Below are 21,753 nucleotides of genomic sequence, written 5' to 3'. Positions count from 1 at the left end.
TCCAAACTTTACTCATATTTACTATTTAGTGATTAAGGCAAGCTTCATATTATATGATTATAAATCATGAAATATTAAAGCTCTAATAATATGTTTTTAATTCTGTATGTATGCCCCACTTGCACATTTATCTAAGTCTGAGCTTACGATTATTATGTTTTTAATGGTAGAAACTTCATTAAACTGACCACACAAATTACCAATCAAATCCACTTTTCTCTTTATATTTTCTCATCTTAGTGAATTCATGATCCACTGTGACTCCCCACATTCATCACTCACTACATCTGAATACCAGCTGCCATTTCTGCAGGCACTCAGTTCATTCTAACTAAAAATGCTCTGCTTATATGCACTGCTGAGAAGGCAAAGCCAAGCCGACTATGAGATCCTACCAGCAACCAGACACAGCTGATTGAAAAAGACTTGGTTCCTCAACGCAGGGGCAGTCAGTCTGCGATCCCGACAGCAATGCATGATCTGACTTGGTACAAAAGGAATGAGGTCCATGAGTTTCTCTCTGTCTCAGGAATCTGAATTAGTAAACTTGGGCAATTCCAGAATTAAGACAAAGAGCTGAAGCTGTCAAGATAGAACAAGGCTGGGTGGAGTACGCTAAAGTCATCCTTAGGTCAAACTGTGAGGGGGAAGAAACCGTGGGCAATCAATGCAAAGGGAAGAAAGATCAGGAAAAGAGTAGAGAAGGGAAAAAAGCCAGGGAGCATCCTGAGATCTGGGAGCACAGCAAACAGATGCAAAGGGAACCTAGGACACGTAAACAGAGTCCCCCACACCCCTGCTGCTCCAGACATCTTGGATCCGTGCTGGATATGACCAGTTTCCTTGCCTCTTTCAACCTCCACAGGGCAAACCAGGCAGGATGAATCCCCCTGAATCTCTGGGAGAGTCCAGTTTATTTTATGCCCAAACATCCATTAGTGCCACTTCCTTACCACCAATAAACCTGAATAAATCACCATCAGTTCACCTTTTTATTGTATCTCACTGCAATTTTTTCCCAGTCTCTCATTCTTTCTCACCTAGACTGCTGTAAATGTCCTAGTTAAGAAAGAAGGTATAAAGGGCAGGTAACAGGATGATCCCTACTCACAGGTATATTCCATTTGCCACCCCCCCCCCACCGTGTTTGAATTTGTGTTTTGAATTAGTTTCCAATGTTTCACACTGTGGAGATACATCATTCAAAATCAATTTCTGGGGTGCCTGGATGGCTCAGTCAGAATAGCTGCGAATTTTGATAGCAGGGTCACAGGTTCGAGCCCCAGGTTGGATACAGAGATTGCTTAAAAAAATGAAATCTTAAAAAAAAATCAATTTCTGACTTCTATTGGGGAAAACACAATCAGATCAACTGACAACATCTTCACATTGACAAAACATAAAAAAATGACAAAATAATCACCTGGAGCTAAGTAACATCTGTCCACTTTAGACAAGCATGCATTTTTCTAGTTTTGTTTTATTTCTTTATACTCTGCATGCTTCACTTGTCTATGTTAACTGCCTGGCCCACAGGAACTGGTTCAACATTTTCTTTCCCTGCCTTCAATAGTGAGCCCCATCTAACCCAAATAAATACTTCCAGAATAAAAATCTATAATCACCTTTGAAATTATTCAGTAATTATCCTGATACCAACATGACAGAATCCTAAACTCTTTTATAGGACCCTCCCCCCACCTTGCACATGCACTGACCACCCACAGTTCCCTACAGTTTTTAGCGGCAATGATCTTACATTCTAGTCCCTCTCCTGGAATGCCTCGTTCTTCTTGAGCTGCCCAGTTCTTACTCATTCAAGTATCTCTGCCAGAAAATGTTTCTTAACATACTCAGTTTCAGCTGGGTGTGCTCCCTGTGCACCTCTCTCTAGTTCCCTCATAGATGTTGTAACGTACTATAATTATTGTTCAGTCCATTAAAGGCAAAAGCCATGCCTAGCACACAGCACAGTCCTAGCACTTGCCAGGTGTTCAATAATTACTGACAAATAAATGATTTTTTTAAACATCTCATTTCTAAGCGTCAACAGTCTGAAAAGTAGGGATTTTCCCAATTTTATAAAAATAAGAAAATGCAGGCTCAAGTTAAATAATTTGCACAAATTCACATAGCTGGTAAGTAAGAGTCAGAATCTGAACCAATGGACTTCACACCAAAACTTGCTGCCTCTCTCTCTCTCTCTCTCTCTCTCTCTATATATATATATATATATATACCCTTTCTCACTCCCATGGGAAACTCTGGTATGAATGTATTTTCACTACAGGATATGTCGATGAAAGGAAACAGAGACCAAGTCAATACAAAAGACAATAATGTCTAATCCTAAATCAAAGCTGACAAGAGAAATCCTGTGAAGTGTTCAGCAGTATCACTGCAATGTGCCCGGCTGTCAAAATGCCACGACAACTTTCACAGTCCTAGGCAAACTAGAGGAAACTTCACAAAATCTTCATACTTAGAGTATTTAGCACTTCATTATTTTACCATAATGAGAAATGATTAGAAAAGAAGAAAATAAAAAAGCAATCTCCAATGCAAAATTTATTAAGAAAATTCAATGCCCACCGGATAGGCAAAAGACAGATAACAAACTCTTTAAGAAGAATGCTTATGACTGCCAAGAAAACACAATTAACAGAACTAATTAAAGCATAATTTTGTGATTCAAATTGTTAAATTTCAAAAAAAGTAACACTATTATAAATGCTTCAAGCACACATTAATTTGAGCAGTACTTAAACAACTTGTGATATAAATTCATAAAGCATAAAAAATTCTAAATTTTGGTTTTAAACATCATAGTACTATACTGCACAAGAATTTTCTGAAAAAAAGAGAAAAAAACCCACAATGACATCATGTAGTAGTAAACTAAGATCAAAAAGCCTAAAGAAACAAAAAACTCATCTTTAATATTCCTTGTTTAATATTACATTTGCCCTCATTGTTTATAATCTTTGAAAACCTCACTGTGTATCCACACAGGTTGCAGATCATAAAATTTTTTTAAAAGACTCAAAGTAAAGCCTAATTAAATGTTCTAGCGTTCTTAAAAACACTAACTCCCACATTTTTGCTCTCACAGTATCTCAGGGCCAACAAAATACTGACAACTATTGTTTTCAGTACATCAGAGAATAAAACCCTTGAAAGCAATAATCCTTTTTACACAGATGGATATAGATGTTTTCAGTGTTCTGTATGGCATCTTCTTGCCACATAAGCACCTGCAGTCTTGCATTGTCCTGCTCGGCATTCCTGAAAACACCTGGGCAAGCTGTTTACTAAAAAAACTAGACATTGGAGAAGATGAGGGATAATTAGCAAATAGAACTATTCCTGGCACTCTCTCGACATTAGCGCAGAACGGAGCTCCAAGCCGGCACCTGGTGAAGGGAACTGCTAGATGTGATAATTCCAATTTACACATTCAGCACAACATTCTGTCTGCCTGTCAATTTGAAACAGTTTCCTATTCAGTGATAACAGATACCCCAAAAGAATGCAGTGTCGAAATGCTGACATGAATTTTTTATGCACCAACTAGACCTTCTCTCCTCTGGACCAGCTGGATCTGCCTTCTTCACTCTTGGAATGGACTGACAGTTGGGTACTTTTTTCAAGTAGTACACCAAATTTATAGAGTAAATTTTAAGTATCAGAGCTTCATGCAGAATAAATACCAATAAAATGTCCTTAAGCATAGGTAAGAAAAATAGTTTAATGAAGTTGTGAAAAATTCACTGTGTATCTTAATTTATATTGTGCAGTACTCCTCAGCTGCCAAAAATATGAAATATGTATTTCCACCAAATACAAAATTTACTAATTTTTTTTTCTAAATTGACATAAAGAGAACAAAAGCAAGCAAGAAAAAGAGACAGACACACAGAGACAGCATTAGGTATATCGAATATTCATTTGCAAATGCTAAATAAAAAATACAGAGAAATCTGAACCTAACTCCATGCAGGTTTATTTTCAGATATTTTCATATGATGATAATTTGAAAAACTACTATATAAAGATAATTAATCCAAATGCTATATCCAGGAAATTATGAATTTTAGACTATTTTCTTATTCCCTTCATATTTAAGTGACAAATACATGAACTATACTTACAAAGTTAGCTATTTTTTCCCACATGTATATCAGATTATATTCCAAAATATCTCTCCCCATCATAAACTATACCCTCTCCTTCCAGGTAGCCACCTGGAGGATTATTCATTTGTTCTAATAACGCAGCCACAGCTCAAGCATTTCTGGAATTCTATTCTTATATTTGCCATATGAAATGGCAACGCATTCTTTTCAATTATTTTCAGTGACGCCAAACATTCATTTTAAGAATGAGCTGACTGAGACTTGTTAAAATAAATATAAATCATTCAGAAATTAAGTTGATAAAATAATGCTTCAATCTGAGAAGCACCATTATTGTTATAAAACAAGAGGTGGTAATAAGCTATTAGATGTGAGGCTCAGAAACTAGCACTTCAGAAACCTCAAATCAATGCTGAGCGTGTCAATGAAAATTTAAGTTTCCTGAGCAAACCTTTTAATTAGAAAGTACTTAATAGAAGTCCAGAATATATTATTTTTTAACTCACCATTCTAAGTGAAATGCTTTCTTCTTTAAAAGTAATGAATATAAAAAATATTTTCTCCAGTTGCACTATGCATTTACCCCAACTTCTACTAATAGACAATTTGTCATTTTTCTACATGAGAGAGACAGGAATAGGGGATAGACACAGACAGCATGTTAAATCAGACATCCATTTGCAAACGCTATTTAAATAAAGAGACAATAAGACATTTTGGTAAGGTACAACACTGTAGCTAACACTGTTGTATGATATATAGGGAAGTTGCTAAGAGTAAATTCTGAGAGCTCTCATTGCAAGAAAAAAATTTTTTTTCTTTTCTTCTTTTTACTGCATCTATACGAAAAGACGGGTGTTAGTTGAACCTACTGTGATAATCATTTCACAGTATATGTAAATCAAACCACCAAGCTGTATACCTAAAACTTGTAAGTAATATACATCAATTATTTTTCAATAAAACAGAAAAATTAAAGAAATTTGAATGCCAGTATGCACACATATACGTCCACATAAACATATACATACACACATACATAAATATACATGTACATATAAACATATACACATATATAATTAAAAGGCATTTTATGAAGCCTCCCCCAGGAAAGCCATCAACTGTAATATTATAAGCCATAAACTCTTTAATAATAATTAAGAACATATTAACCAAAAAAGTAATAATTTTCAAGCGTGATGTTTAAGTCTATGTAAAATGTCATAATTAAACACCATTATCTATTATAATAATAAAATTCCCTTCTTCTTATAGCTACACTAAAATTAATTTTCTAGTTACTAAAAGAAGAAATTCATGAGCCAAGATCATAAGATTTCCTAAATGACTATAGAGATAGTCATTACTCATCATTTTAAGATGATGCCTTCATAATTACTTATCCTCCAAAGCATTTTCTCAAACTATAGAAAGCAAATGGCAGTATCGGCTAGGTTCATCATTGGATTTCAAGAAAGAAGCTCTATTAGGGAACAGAAATCAACAATTAGCTAACTCAGATGTAGGTTATTACCATCCAGATCATTTAAAGAACTATCAAAATCACAGAAGAACTAAGGCTGCAGTCAGCAACTAGGGTTTGCTACCATTAAATTTGAAAGTATACTTAAACTCAGCTGTTAATCCCAAAGACTCCATTCCTGCATGCTACATTCTATGCATACACCTATACTGTATTTGTTTTCGATATTCACAAACTCATCACACTGTTTTTTGGGTGACAGTTAGTGAAACTGCTGTACCTGAATATATATTTAAAACACTGCTTTGGCGCTAACACACATTAAATGCATTCCTCAACTAGTTCAAATATTTTTCTAAGCACCATAGCACTATGAAAAAATATAGAAATAAGCAAAACACTTTCCCTGACCTCAAAGAATTTACTAAAACATATAAAAGAGGTATAGTAAATGACTCCCTGCCCGCCCCCCCAAAAAAAACCCTAAGTGAAAAAAGAAAACTAAAATACCTATGAATTGCTCTAGCCACTTGTGGCTACTTAAATTTAAAACAATTAATATAAAATAAAATAAAAATGTATGTGTTCAGTCTCATTAGCCATAGTTCAAGTGCTCAATAACCACCTGTGGCTGGTAACTGACCCTTCTGGACTGTGCTGCTATATAAATTCAAAGGATTCCTGTTTATAGGAGAAAAAAACATCCTAAAGGTACGAACTTTTGAAATGTATCCTAAAGAACAAATAGGCACTGAACAGGTGGAAGCATGGATTTCTTGGCATTGTTCTTAAGAAACACTTGTTAACATAGCTTGGCTGGAGCAGTAAAAGCACTCTGAAGTCAAAGTTCAGGTCCTTGAATTTTATATGTTAAGCCTTTCAGACTGAGTTTTACTCAGTGACAAACTGGTCACAGAACTGACATGATTAAAGGAAATAATGCATATATAAGTATGTAAAGACAATGACTAATATACATGTTCAAAAACTCAAAGAAGGGGTAAAAAAGGGGTAGGAGAGAGGAAGACGACAAAGAGGACCACAAAGTTGCTAACAAGAGAGAACAGAGCTGCTGGCTTTTAACTTCATTAGCTGTATTAGACTAATATTAAACAGCTATAAGACTTTAGGGAAATGTTATGGTTAAGCCTCAAAGTGGTCTATTGATGCCAGCAAGTGCTTTTTTTTTTTTTTTTTTTTTTGAGAGAGCGCGAGATGGGGTGGGGGGGGAGAGAGAAAGAGATCCTTAAGTAGGCTCTATGCTCAGCACGGAGCCTGATGTGGAACTCAATCGGAGAACTGTGAGATTGTGACTCGCAGTCGATTCTCTTGCAAGAATCAAGAGTTGGACAATTAACTGACTTAGCCACCCAGGTGTCCCAGCAAGTGCTTTTTTTATACTTCTCTCCAGCACATAGATTAGTAAGGAACCAAAGTAGCATCCATCACAAACAATCATAACTTAAGTTTACGTTGGTAAAGGTGTTCAAAATTACGGTGGGCTCTGATAGCAGGGAGAAAGACTCTGACAGCGGGGAGAAAGGAACTGTGAGTTAAATACTGAGTTGTCTATTCACTGTAGCACAGTGTCAACCATATTGCATGTCCTGGTGCTTACTGGTATATCACATTTCAAATCAATAATTGAGTATCTGATCTGTGTTCAATTGAAATGCATTCCAAAACACAGAAGAGCTAGTCATTCAAATTATTTATTTATATTTCTCTTCTAAAGCTATGTATTTGAAGATGTCAAAAATCATACATAAAGAATTATAAAACAAACAGACATTGCTTATGAAGGTTTGTTTCTACTGTGACAAATTTATCTTTCATGTTTTACTAACACACATGATCTTAAGACATATTTATATATTTATCAGCATTACAATGAAGTAAATCTTCCCAAAGACCAAAATATTGTTTAAAATTAAACTCAGTTCAATCTTTTTTTTCTTCGGTTTTTAGCAAAACTACTAGAAAAATTTGTTTGGACCTTGTCGGAAGGGTTTCAATTTTACATCATTAAGTTTTAACTTGACTAATCAGTTGAACAAAAGTACTTTATGTAAAATGATTCTTTTAGTTGCCTTAGCTACAAATCCCTGCAGGATACTATAATTGAAATCTACTCACGTAAGTTAGGAATAATTAGGGCCCCAAATTAAGCCAAACACAAAGTTAATTCAAATAGTCAGCTGCTGTCATTTAAATGGTTACGGAGTTTTATTGTTGCTTAACATTTCTGAATGCTTTTAAATGTACTTTGTTCTTCCAGTCTATATTTAGTATTTTAGTACAAATAGAAATGGGATCAAGAAGCAAAGATTCACCAGCCTGTAGACTAGAGTAACACCTATATCCAATCTTTGTCACTAAAGGTTTTCCACACAATTTTCGCTATCAGTCAATTAACAGCACAGTTGAAAGAATGGAGTGACAGCTCTCAAAGACAAGCTTTCTGGTAAATAAAGAGGGATCACAGAATGTACCCTGAGTGCCATTAATGCAGGAAAAGTAAGAGCTTTTGAAAGCTAACAAGGATAGTCTCTATTTGCCTAAACTCTGAAACAAAGCAATGGATTAAATAAGCTTCCTGTTATAAGCAAACAAAAGAGAAAAGATAATGTCTAAACCCCATACCTGCAGGAGGAATTCTGAAGGCATCCTTTCAACTCTTTTAATGGTGACTGCTAATCAGTGTGAACTGATAAACTAAATATAGTAAAAGTTAAAATTACTCTTGTAATATTTCAGTTTTTCAGTGTTGTGGCAGTAAATCATTCTTAGCAACAGTTTGTACTTCCCAAGAGAAACTGTGATTTTTAAAAAAATAGAGGCCTGTAGGTGTGTAACTTCTGAAGATCACCGGAAAGTTGCAGAGTTAGCATGACTTAATACTGTTTTTAATCTGCAATGGTAATGTAAAAAAAGCTGAAATACATTATTTTTTTCAATCAGCACCATTTAAGTTAAACAATGTTAAGCAATATATTTTAAAGTATATCTTAAATATTGTTGAGTGACAGCCTCATGAAGCAGGAAAATACACCAATGATCTGAAGCTATATATCAAGTTCTACAGAAAGAAAAATGGACTGGCAGGAAGTAGACCTTGGCAAAGGGATGATCTCTGCAGACTTTCTTAGTTTCTCCAGCTGTAAACTGAAAAACTTCTATAACTACTGACCTCCAGTTGTGCTTCTAAGTCTATAGTTCTTCAATTCTACCAAAAACTAAAAACAAAAATACTTTGACCTCTAAGATACCTACAGAAAACTCTTTGTTTAAAATTTGCTATTTACTTACTTTCTATCCAGCTTTAAAATGCTGAAGAATCTAATAAATTTCATGTAGAAATAAATGTGATTTGTGATCTGTATTATCATAAATCTAAAAAAATCACATCAGTAATCTATCTTTATCTCTGACAGGAAAAGTAAAAGCAGATTATGTCCACTACTAAAAATAAATAAAATCTTTGATTATGCATAATGCTACAAAGTAGAAAAATCATTAAATAACCTTAAGCAGATAAAACATCTTTAAGCTGTTTTTGATAACCAGTGTACATTCCAGTACTCTCGTCCTCTACTCTCTCAGGAGGCTAACACGTCAGGGTATTAATGGTAAAGTGAAAATTACAACTCTTAGTTTTTCTAAATATGTGGACTTTGAAAAATTAGGAAAATATAAACTTTTTCTAAATGGGTTAAGAAAATATACAACTTGGCCTTACATGATTTTATAATATTACTTTAAGTAGTAAAGTAATATTGTAGTAAAATGCTATTAAAAATAATGTTTCCATATAACACAGAATGAAAGTAGGACAGATCAGTGGGGAACAGAAGGAAATATTAGGGAGAAAGGGTCAGGCTGCACTGTTGCTCAGGGATTTTTCAAAACAAATCATCAGATAAAAGGTCAATCGAAAGCATATACAATTGGATTAGAAGCATAACCAAATATAAAAATGTTCAGTAAAGTTTCAAGATAGCTCAGTTCCTTTTTTAAATAACGTAAGTTATAAAACTGAAATTGATGTTTTTCTGTATTTCAACTGTGCTGTTAAGGTTAGAAACAAACCCTTTTGCACGGGTAGAAAATCACAGTCATGAAAAATCTGATTTTCTAGACTAAACATTTTAATAACCACAACTCCTTGATTCAGATGTCCTCTCACAGGCCAGCAACCTCAGCATCACCTGGGAGTTTATTAGAAATGCAGACTCTTGGGGCGCCTGGGTGGCGCAGTCGGTTAAGCGTCTGACTTCAGCCAGGTCACGATCTCGCGGTCCGTGAGTTCGAGCCCCGCGTCAGGCTCTGGGCTGATGGCTCGGAGCCTGGAGCCTGCTTCCGATTCTGTGTCTCCCTCTCTCTCTGCCCCTCCCCCGTTCATGCTCTGTCTCTCTCTGTCCCAAAAATAAATAAACGCTGAAAAAAAAAAATTTAAAAAAAGAAATGCAGACTCTTGAGGCCTATCCCAGATTACTGAATCAGAATCTACATTTTAACAAGATCTCCAAGTGATTTACCTGTGCATTAAATTTCGAGGGGGCACTGCTCTACATAAACAAGATTAAAAACATCCAGCACGACTGCCTTAAATTTCTTCTTTTCCTGTACACATCTCTTCCTGACTCATCCTCTACCTGATCATACTGCACACTCTCCTTTCCTAGATAAGCATTCCTGTCCTTGTACTGGATCCCATTTCTGCCTGGAAACAAACTCAGACATCCAACATATCTACTTAAAACAACAAAAAAGAAAATCATAAAAAGTGCTTTCCTTAAACAATTCTCTTAAAATCCAAGATTGCTCTCTCCCCACTACCACCAGCAACAACCCCAGCCATCCTTTTTATTGTGTCTAAGTTATGAAGCCCTGACTCTTTCTTATAAACTTATTATATTGCCTCTAATCAAAAGCTAAATATTAGATGTATCTACCACCTGGTTTAGATTTTAATACTACAAAGAAAAAAAAGAAGAATCAGGAAGGGGAGAGAGAACTAATGATTAATACACACACACACTCCACACACACACACAGAGATAGCTACAAAACAGTAGTAAGAAGCATTCTATAAACACCCAGCAAAATAAATGAGAATTTTACTTAATCTCTTTTAGATTAAACCCATACGCAAAACAAAACTCTGCTACCCTTGAATCCCTCTATTTTTTCCAGAAAACTTCTTGTGTTTCTTGACACTCTACAATTCCTAAAATTCAAACTTTATTTTTACTATGGGTATTTTAATTGCTGCTGTCATGTTTTTTTTACTCATCTCTCACAAAATTGTTATCCCTTAAAAATATAATTTATTAAATAGACTAGGTGCAAAAAAAATAAGCAGATAAGAGAACTATTACTGGAATCAGAATAATGACATTTAATCATAGTTCAATCTGTGTAGAAATAAGTTGTGTTCATTTCTTTTTCTTTTTGAACTTAGTGTCCATTATGCTTTTATATGGGTATGTCCTAATTTTATCTACTTTGTTAGTTAAATTGATTCACACCAAATGACTTAATATTAGTTCACTTAAATTAATTGAGAACTCTCAACTAGTAACAAAGTCAACTCCTAATGGATTAAAAATTTAAATAAAAATTTAAGGAAAAACACGGAGTTACAGAGAAATGCCAAGTGAATAAATACTTAACCAATATCAAGAAATGGACTTTTAAGCATAAAAATAATGGAAGATCTCACAAAAGAAAATAAATATGCATCAAAAAGTAAGAAAAGAAGAAAAAGAAAAGCAAATGAAGTAAAATATTGATAACTGTTAAATTTGTGATTATTTTATAAATATCTATTTAAAATTTTCATTAAAAATTAACCAGAACGAAATGAATTATAAGGCAAGCAATTGTTTTTTATAATAAAAACGACAAAGGGATATTATCATAGAGTTTGAAGAATAAGAAAAACTGCACCAACATACAAAAAATTTCACATCATCCAAAACCAGTTTTGAAGATGTCCACATGCCTGATGTAATAATCAAAATTCTAAAATTCTAGTCTCAGGAAATAACCAAATATGAAAGAAAAGATTTAGATAGATATTTACTATACTTATACTTGAAACAAATTAAGTTCAAATAGCCAATAAGTAGAGACAGGGGATTAAGTCATTTTTGACATATAAATAATAAATTACCATGCTGGTCTTAGAATCCATTATCTAAACATATAATGACATAGTAATACAGGTTATGATAATATAAATGAAAAACCAGAATAGAAAAGCATATGGACGTGAAGAACCTAATTTTGTTTCATAGATCATAATTTTGTTTTATCCATATCAAGAGTGTTGGGAAATAAAACAAAAAAGAAGTGTGCTGTGGTAATATCACGGTCCTAGAATTATGAGCAATTTTAAATGCTTATTCAACTTCCTAATTTTTTTATCTCTTCTCATGAGAACATATTACATTCAAAATCAGAAGGCGGGGGAAAGGGGGAAGTACTTTTAAGAAAAGAAAAGCCCTCCAAGCAAGAATAATGGCAGACATAAAAGTCAAACTCAGTAGAGTCCCATGCTGATAAGAAGGGATTATAAATGTTGTTTTTGCTTCCTGAAGCTCTGATATGGAATTCCCTTCTCAGTCTTACATTTTAGCCAAGAGATCCCAGGGCCGGGGCTAGGTATTCTCCTGGAATCACTTCTGTCAAGTTGACAAAAGGAGTTCAAGAATAGGGTTGAAAGATGTCATGAGATATTCACTAATCCACATTGATGTCTAATACATGTAGACCGCACGGCTGTCATATGTCATTCTCTGTCATGCAGGAGGTGAAAAGAAAATAAAGAGTACCATAGGGTACCAAGCATATGTTTCAGTAAAACATTCCCTCAGTAATGTGGCAGATAAATCGGTTCTTGGAGACATACCAGTTCTACATTAATACTCAGAAGTGCTCAATCATTTGTATCATCGTATTCTCTAATACCACAAACTAAATATACAGAATATAAAAAAGCGAAAAGGTATATTAATTCAAAAAATGAAGCAAAAGATTCATCAAAACTGAAATTACTCAGTAAGAAGTAGTTAACACAATAATTGTTTGGCGAAATTAAGATGCTTTCCATGTTTCCTGTGATTTTCATTAAGCTACTTTTAATGACACTGTTGATTCTTTCAAAACTATAACAATAACTGTGACAAATGCCTACTATGGATATAAAATCAATATTTCAAATATTTACTCTAGTATAGACAAGTTCATAACCTCTTTTAGCAAAGTATTATTTCGTAACGACAGATTTATTTACTTAGTATTGGATACAGTCTTTTCTGTCAGAAAACAGAGGCTTGTAAAAATTAAACGGCCAAGCAATACAATGTTATTGAGGTCTATCGGGTGGCTATTGTGTGAGACATACTGATTTATAACACTTTTCTACCAGCAACAGAACTAGGAGTGCATCAACATAGACTGTGAATCAACAAACCTTTTCTGACACTGAAGAAGCAAAAGAGAATGAAATAGGGTAGAGAGTGGGAAGAAAAGTAGGAAGAAAGTCTCAACAACCAAGCACTGGAATTTAACCTTTAATATATGAAATATGGCATATGTTGACACTGAATATTGATACATACGATGACAAAAGTATATTCTAAACTAACTTTACTAAAGATGCCACTTCCTCTTATTAAGTTTAGTCTTATTTTTTCAATTTTGAGTCATATCCTGAACAAATATACCTTGTTCTTGAATCCTGGTAGTAACACTATAAGGCATTTGGTTTTTAGAAAATAAGAGGCAGTACTATATAATTTGTAAATGGCATTAATATTTATATTTTAAAAACAGAATTAGGGGCGCCTAGGTGGCGCAGTCGGTTAAGCGTCCGACTTCAACCAGGTCACGATCTCACGGTCCGTGAGTTCGAGCCCCGCGTCGGGCTCTGGGCTGATGGCTCAGAGCCTGGAGCCTGTTTCCGATTCTGTGTCTCCCTCTCTCTCTGCCCCTCGCCCATTCATGCTCTGTCTCTCTCTGTCCCAAAAATAAATAAACGTTGAAAAAAAAAAAAATTAAAAAAAAAAAAAAAACAGAATTACATCACTACCTATGCAGAAGAAAGCTGCTGCAGTCAGATTACCTTACACTCATATAATACAATAAAGTATCTTAAGAGCAATATAGTTAGGTACTTTTTCAAGGAGTAAAATCACATTGACCTGCACTAAACATATAAATAAAAAATCATTATTAAAAAGCAATGCATTGTTTTAAACCACTGTTAATTTACATAACTTGTGAATTTAAAAACTAAGGTTACATTTGAAATGCAGCCAACACAGATATGCTGTACAATTCCTATTAATTTAATGGGAGTTCTCACTCCCATTAAGTTTAATAGGAGTCATACGGCCAAATCTCCACATACCTGGCTGAAAATTTACCTCCTAGCTTTCAACTAATCAAAAATATCCTGAAGTGAACAAAAGTAGTCAATTTTGCTAGACTGGGAAATCCAAAGTCCCTACAGTAAGTTAATTCAGCATTTTCATAGCAATGGCCATGTAGTTATTCCCAACAAGAAAAAGAACAAGGTTATCACAATGAGAAGAGATAAATTGAAGCAAGGGTTTAGGAGCTCTGAAAATGTAACATTTACTCTTAACAGAAAATATGTTCTGTTTTTTACAATCTGGAGCCAATTTTTCCATTTTTTTTCCTTCTCAATATACTGTCGAGAGAGAGAGAGAGAGAGAGAGAGAAAGAAAATCCCTTTTTAGAGCCTAAAATTATGCCCAAGGAGCTTGATCACACGAATAAAAAGCCACATGAGAAGATTAAATAGTAAATCCCAGTAATCAACTGGTTACTACTTCTGAATCACAGTGAATTCATAATTTCTTTTCAAAAACTTTTAAAAAAGTGACTTCATATCCACACCCATGCACCCCTACACCCCTACACCTCACCTCAACCACCCACACAAAGACAATATGACAATGGTTAAGAGTGATACTAAGCAACATCAGCATCGACCCTGAAAGTTGTGAGAAATGCAATGTTTGGGCCCCACTTCAGACCTTCTGATGTTCCTAAGAACCACTATTATACTTTATTCCACACCATACTGTTCTCCATTGATTTTTTTCTCCACCACCACGCTCACCACTGTCTTGACATAGCTTATTCAATTCATACTGAGTCAGCTCAAGCATCCTCACTTACAGCTAGAAGCCCTTCCTGGTATATATCCACACATCCACCTACCCTTCATCCCAATGCTTCTGTGAATATCATCATCATGGCACTTACCACTCTGTTATTACAACAGTTTATTATCCTCTCTCTATTAAGACTATGACTCTCTGTAAAGATTTCCGTTATTTATGTAATGGATATAAAATGAGTACCTATTATAAACCAGGCATTGTTCTAGGCACTTGGGCACACTGATGAAATAAACAAACAAAAATGATTATTGCCCTTGTGATGCTGACACAGTGTGTGTATGAATATAAATTTTACACATTTTTCATATATGTGTACGTAAATAAAAGAATGAATGAATAAAGGCCTGAATTATTTTCATCTTTCTTAAGTTTAACCTTGGGATAAAAGCAATTATTCCTTCCAAATTATGGAACAGTCCGAAGGAAATACATACATGCCCAAAATAGTTTTTATTTCATATTTAACCCCTGGATCTACTTTTTTTCTGCCACTCAACTAAGCAAAAAGACCCTACAGCCAAACACCATTTTTAGTAAGGTATCACTAATACAAAAGTCATTGTAAAATATGCTTAGAGAATTAAAAGTACAATTAAAATTGGTAAGACGCTATTTCTACAGCAGTATTCTTAAATTTTCTCGATACATGTCAATGAATAGGTGAAGTTATATCTTGCATATCTAGCATTCTCCCAGGCATAATTTTCTTGAAATATGGATAAACAACAATGAAATTTAAACTAATTAACTAAAATTTTGACTAATGAAATCTAATTAAATACTCACTGCATAAAGAATTCACCCTGAAATCCATTTTACCGACTTTGCTGAAGAACTGCCATTATTTGTAACTTGTCACTTGAGCAAGCCTTCACATGTCTGACTTAGGCTTGCCAGGGCTCCATTATATAGCATAATTTAATTCTCTAGGACACAAAAATTCAATTTACTTTCCTACTTACTGATACATGATTCCACAGTGGTTACTCTGCTTATAAAAATTGGCCAAAAGAATCAAAGCACATCAGTTTCTCAACAAAACTGGTTTTTGAAGGGTTTGAGATTAGTTCTCTAAGAATAAAATCAATTCTAAGAAAAACCTACAGAATATTTTCAAAGTCTGATCTTTTATAATCATTTTTTATTTGGAAATTCTAAACAATTTTCAAAAATACACAGGGGAGAGGAGTCTCTAAGAATAAATAAAGCGTTTTTCTTATTTCGCAAAAACAAGTAAATTTAATGGGTGAGCCTTGATTCTTAAACACTAGTTGACAGAAGACAGAGATAAAGGGAGATAAGCTAATTCTAGCAATTAAACCTTTATATAATTAGGCTTTACCATGGTAAAACTTAAAAAACAAAAGTGTTTAGTGGTTTGCTTGCTCTTTAATATGTACACAAAACATGACATATTTATAATGTTCGTCTGAATATAAAACAAATGAGTCCTTGCAAATGTGGAAATATACCTCTCATACATATAGATGTAAAATAAATCCAAAATTGTTTGGCCTTTAAAATAATATACTAAGGTGAAACACTATTGTAAAGAGGAGGAAAAATAGAAGCCCTGAAAAGGCAGGCCTATATAATACACAGGCTTGTTTTGTTTTAATCTTATTTAGGTACTATTGCCTAAAATCCAGGTCTGGTTTATATTGAAAAGCCAGAAGACAAGCAAAAGCAGGCTAAATACTGGAATGGCAATCATGGGTCCTCCGGCAAGCGTTTTCCTGCCTACTGCAGACCTCCACTGGACAGCTGCACTCAGGTCACTTCCCCTCCTAGGCCCCCGTAGGTACTTGAGGTTTCCAGCCCTGCACAATACCATGAGCTCCTCAAGAGCCTGAACTGTGCCTCCTGCACTGCAGAATCTTAAGCACCTGGCTCAATTTAGTCACTCAATGAATGAGAAAGAAAGGAAGAAACCATCTAGGAAACTCTATCTGAGTTTTATCTGTACGAATCCGGAAACTAATACAAAAAGCGCTCATCTCTGTAAGATTTGAAAAGGGCTCTGAAGAAACTTAATGGCTGAATGGTTAAATTTATAACTCCTTTCCTGTGTTCTCATACCTAACTTTGATTGGGTTTCTCTATAGGTGTTCACAGAACATTATCTGCTTTCTGGCAATAAAGGACTATCATGTCATGTAAAACTTTTCTAAGACAAAACCATGTGATGCTGGATCAGTACTCTAACAGTGTGCATTAACTGCGTGTACTGTCACAGCTAGCAGTGTGGACTCCTCCTAAGTTCTTTTTACCCGTAGGAGGGAACTGCTTCAAAAGCAACACCCCCTGGCCTGATGCGCCAAAAATGAAATTTCTCTTAACAGCAGATATGAATCTTGACCTGATAGGTGACACTAGAAATAAAACTGCAGTATCTCATGAAACAGTCTCTCTTTGCTAGCCCCCCTGCTGAGTTAAGCTACTGTGCCAGCAAAGTGGTCTCTATCTTGATTGGAAAAATTTTCATTATGTGGACTAATGAGCCATTGGTCCACACCTGGAATCTTTTTTAAATGTATAAAAACATTCAAACATAACAGCAGGAATTCAGTTAGTGCACCCCCCCCACCCCGAAAAAAAAAAAAACGATGTAAAATTATGGACTATATACACAAGATTTTCATAACAATCCAAGCCAGAGATTCACATTATTAAACTCAGTTTCTGCTTGTTGCTTGTCATTATGGTACTATTCACTCAGACATACTACATTTTACTGTTAGATTTGATGTATCCTTCAAAAAAAAAAAAAAAAGATTTGATGTATCTTTCAATTCTGATGCACAGAGCAGTATCTCCTAAAAACAGAATCTTAACCCTGTTGTAACTTCTGAGTGTGACTTAAATCCAAGTGAACATTATCTACTTTCTGAATATAGAATTTATTTTAAAATATTTCTAAATTTGTTATTTATTTGAATTGTATTATTAAGTTATGTCAACAGACTGAAAGTAGGGGACTGGGAGGGCAAGAAGAAAATGATGAGACATAATTTTGGAACAAGTAATTCAAATAAAATTCTTTCAGCAAAATTAAATGTTAACACTTTGAAGCTCATCACAAAGATGCTGGAAAAATAAGCTTCTACTAGTTGACACCATGCCTCTTTTTCTCCACCCATCGTTTTGTTGGTAGGTATGAAGTGAATCCCTTAAAAGTGCATATAAACCAATTTTAAAATTCGAAAATATTTTCTTCAATGATATTTAATTGGGACAAATAAAACCTATGCATGTCTCAGGGATTTTGTACTCTTCACAGATTTTACAAGATTAATCTATTTTCACGCTGAATACATAACTACTAAATAGCTATAAAATTAACATATCTTAGCTCTATATTAACTTCTGACCTGCGCTGTAAAAAGCACCTAAAAGGGTGTTATTTTCACATGAAAATAGTATGTAAGACTAAAGAAATAATGGATACCAGGAAATCCATATAGTAATTAATAAATGATGGTTCTGATTAATTAAGCCTCAAAAATATATTCACTTCTTTAAAAATCAGGTCCATCTTCAAAAAGATATAAATAAAATTCAAAATGAAGCACTACAAAAAATGCATATTCCAGAAGATATGAAAAAAAAATTAAGACTTTTAGACCTAAACTATAACTCTACTCAAGAAGCAAACAAAACATGAAATGAAAAAGTTGACACAAAATACTTTCAATTTTACTGGCATAAATTTAGTCAGTGTAAAGTATATACCAAAGCAAAGCTTTCATCTTCTCAGGATTATTTACAATAATATTATACAAATGTAAGTGAAATATAAATTCAGACTACTAGCACTAGTTCTTCTGTACTACAACTGTGTGTAATGAAAATAATTCAACTAACAAAAAAAGGAATTTGACTTTCGGGAAATCTTTTTAACAGCTACTTTTTAAAATAATAAAACTCATTCTAGCCACTTCTATGTAGAGAAGATTGCATAGTTTAAATTAAGTTCGCCCAGATTTAAAAAATAAAATTTAAATTGCATCTTACCTTCTGTATTCGGTAAGAAGCTGATTATAATGACAAACCACAGACTTCGCATTCTGCAACCAGAAGACACCATTATTGATCCTTTTAAATATTTTCTTTGTATTCCTTAATGAATCTAGTTATAAATGCCCAGCTTCATCGAACCCAGCAGTCTGCATCATTGATCGTCATATCTGAAAAACAAACAAATCCATCATTTACTCTTATGGTCCTGCTACGTCACAAAAAATAAATGCAAAAATAATAACAGCCAGCAACTCTCTGTCTCTCCCTCCCGTCTCCTCCTAATTATAAAAAGATAAATGGTATATATTTTGATTCTATATCCAATATGGGAGCTTCTCCTACATACTGGGTATCTGAGCTTTACATAAAGAAAATGATCAAAGCTCAAAAAATCATTTATAGATAACCATGACCTATGAATTCATAGAATAGTTATGTAAATCCCTAATGACCGTTTTTCTCCGAAAAGCTTAGGAAGTCCTTCTAGAAAAATACACCTGTCTCCTTTGCCACATATCAGTCTTTTTATCAAATTACTAGCTTTAGCATATAAGCCTCTAATAAAATGTTATCAATACATAAATGTTTTTGTGTTTACTGATGATAACAGCAATATTATCTACTATTTTATCCTGTTATATTGCGGGTCAGATTAAAGATATAATTAAGCAGTTTATTTTTCTATACAAGGATGTACAATTTTTAACACATGGGTGTACATTAATTTATATAATAATGGCATTCCAGAACCACATTCTTAAACACCACGTATCAAATTGCTATAGCTATTCACACGGGGACTAGTTTAATAAACTGTCTCTTAACTATTTCATTTTAACGTTTTAGATTTTCATATATATTTTTTATAGCACAATATATCTTAGTAAGATTAAACCTATATCCTTGACTAGGTTGGTCCATCCACTGGACCCAAATAAAAACCTCAAGACCATGATGATTTGATCTCCAAGGTTGTCGCACATTTTTTTTTAAATGGGAGAGAGGTAAATAATATAAAACCTGGAACCAAGTCTAATTCTGACTGGCCTTTAGAATCCAGTTCTTCAACTGAAAAGAATACAAAAACTTAAGGTGCATGACTTAATCAGTATTTCTCAGTTCCTAGGATCACATGAGACCAGGTTATTTGCTAATAGGTTCTACTGAAGTATTTCACTTCTTTCTAGGGTAGCAAGAGGAATCAGAGTAAATACTAGCCTGACAATACACATAGAATGCAGACAGTTCTCAAATACATCCAGTCTCCTGGTCTTGCCTTGAGGGTGGAAAAATTACAAAATATATTCTTTTAAAGAGATATCTTAACAGTTTCTTCATATTAACTTCCTGTAACTTTCTTCTAAGTAATACTCATACAAATTTTCTCAATCTATCCTTAATCTGCTGCAGATAAAGAGTTTTTAAAAGTGGAGTAGCGTAGTAAGGGGAATATCCCTTATTCTGAAGTTGTATCTATAAAAAAATAAGTCTTACATAATTTAGATGCTGACACTAAAGCATAAAGAAAATTTAGAAAATTTTCCTAGATAACAATGGAGTTCTCTTTCACATTATCTAAGCTACTCTGCATTTGCTACACATTTTACATATCATATGTGGTTCTATTAGCAGTTTACTATATTTGACTATCAGTTCACTATATTCTATTATCAGTTCACTATGATATAACTTCAATGCAAAAGCAGTCATATTCTAAATAGTTGGGAATACTTATCACACTACAAAGTCACTACCTTGCATTACCAATAACCACAACAAAAAGAATGTAAAAAATTAATCTGAAGCTCTTATCTAGTATTTAAATATAAAGATCCATAAAATCATAGATGAAATTAGCAAGGTATTTCCAATAAGCATTTTGTTTTATCATGCCTACGATTTCAGAGATAAAACTGCTTCCCTATACATCCCTCCATGACCCAGAAGAGCCCAATTTTTTATCTCTCTATGAAACTACTGAAGACATTTAGGTATCATGACAAAGGGGGTCAGAAATGGCATTATCCAGTTCTGAGAACACTTCAGATGATTGTCTGTCCAAAGAAATAAGACAAAAACAAAGGAAAGAGCAAACTTCCTCTCCTGAATGCCAAAAATATAAAAAGAAGAATGACGTATCAAAAATTAATCTGCTGGGGAAACATGGCACACAACTGTGTAGAAGTGGCTATCTTTCTATTCTTTTTTCACACAGAACTCCCAAAGACTATTCAAAAGACAAAACCAAAAGTAAACGTGTGGTTTACAACTGCTGTGGCAAAGTACCTGCCTTAAAACTGCAAGCTATTTTATACAAAGCATAAAGAGAAGTCAGAAAATTTCATGGCCCGTCACACTGAAAAGGCGAATCAAGGAACAATTTCTTATATCCTCCATATTGTTCAATGATCTGATCAAGCAATTAGAATGATTTTAATGTGTGGATGAGACACATTAATTAGTACAAGTAAAATGAAGTCAGCCTCTGGAATGCTCCTGATTTGAGCAAAAAGAACTCTAGCTGTCCAAGTTCTGCTTGTAATGAGCATTTTCATTTCAATGACATGCATACAGGCTGCTTGCCCACAAGCACAACTCTTGAACACATTTCCACTTTCTTAAAGCGATCCAAGATTAGTCTGTCTTCGGTCATCTGCTATTTGAAAGAGCCCTTGTTTGTGGGAAGAAAGGGAAGGAAGAAATCAGAGACTGATGACTGCCTTGTAGGAAACAGCTGCCAAGATAGGAAAACCTCTGTTAGTAAGGGGAAAACGAGGAGGAAACCGCACAACCAAGACCTCTTTTGTGGTCTTTGGCCAGGACAGATATTTCATGAACAGATTTTAACGATACTAAAATTTAAGTGTATTCTTAAGGTTTGAACGTGAAACAC

The 21,753-nt window shown here is 34.2% G+C and overlaps 1 protein-coding gene across 26 annotated transcripts in view; it reads right to left on the bottom strand.

The window, feature by feature from the left end:
- Window positions 1-21,753, bottom strand: part of ADGRL2 (adhesion G protein-coupled receptor L2) — a 631,707-nt gene that overhangs the window by 134,979 nt on the left and 474,975 nt on the right. For all 26 annotated transcript variants that reach the window (XM_086717375.1, XM_086717376.1, XM_086717378.1 and 23 more), the window contains one exon: window positions 18,855-19,027. In XM_086717375.1, coding sequence (XP_086573501.1) covers window positions 18,855-18,927 — 73 coding nt within the window. In that variant the 5' untranslated portion in view covers window positions 18,928-19,027. The remainder of the gene's footprint in view (window positions 1-18,854; window positions 19,028-21,753) is intronic.

The sequence above is a fragment of the Puma concolor genome, chromosome C1 (genome assembly GCF_028749965.1).
Source record: "Puma concolor isolate L17-30 chromosome C1, mPumCon1.1.hap2, whole genome shotgun sequence".
Taxonomy (NCBI): Eukaryota; Metazoa; Chordata; class Mammalia; order Carnivora; family Felidae; genus Puma; species Puma concolor.
Note: the sequence above shows the minus strand (reverse complement) of the source record. Positions and strands in the feature narration are given on the sequence as shown.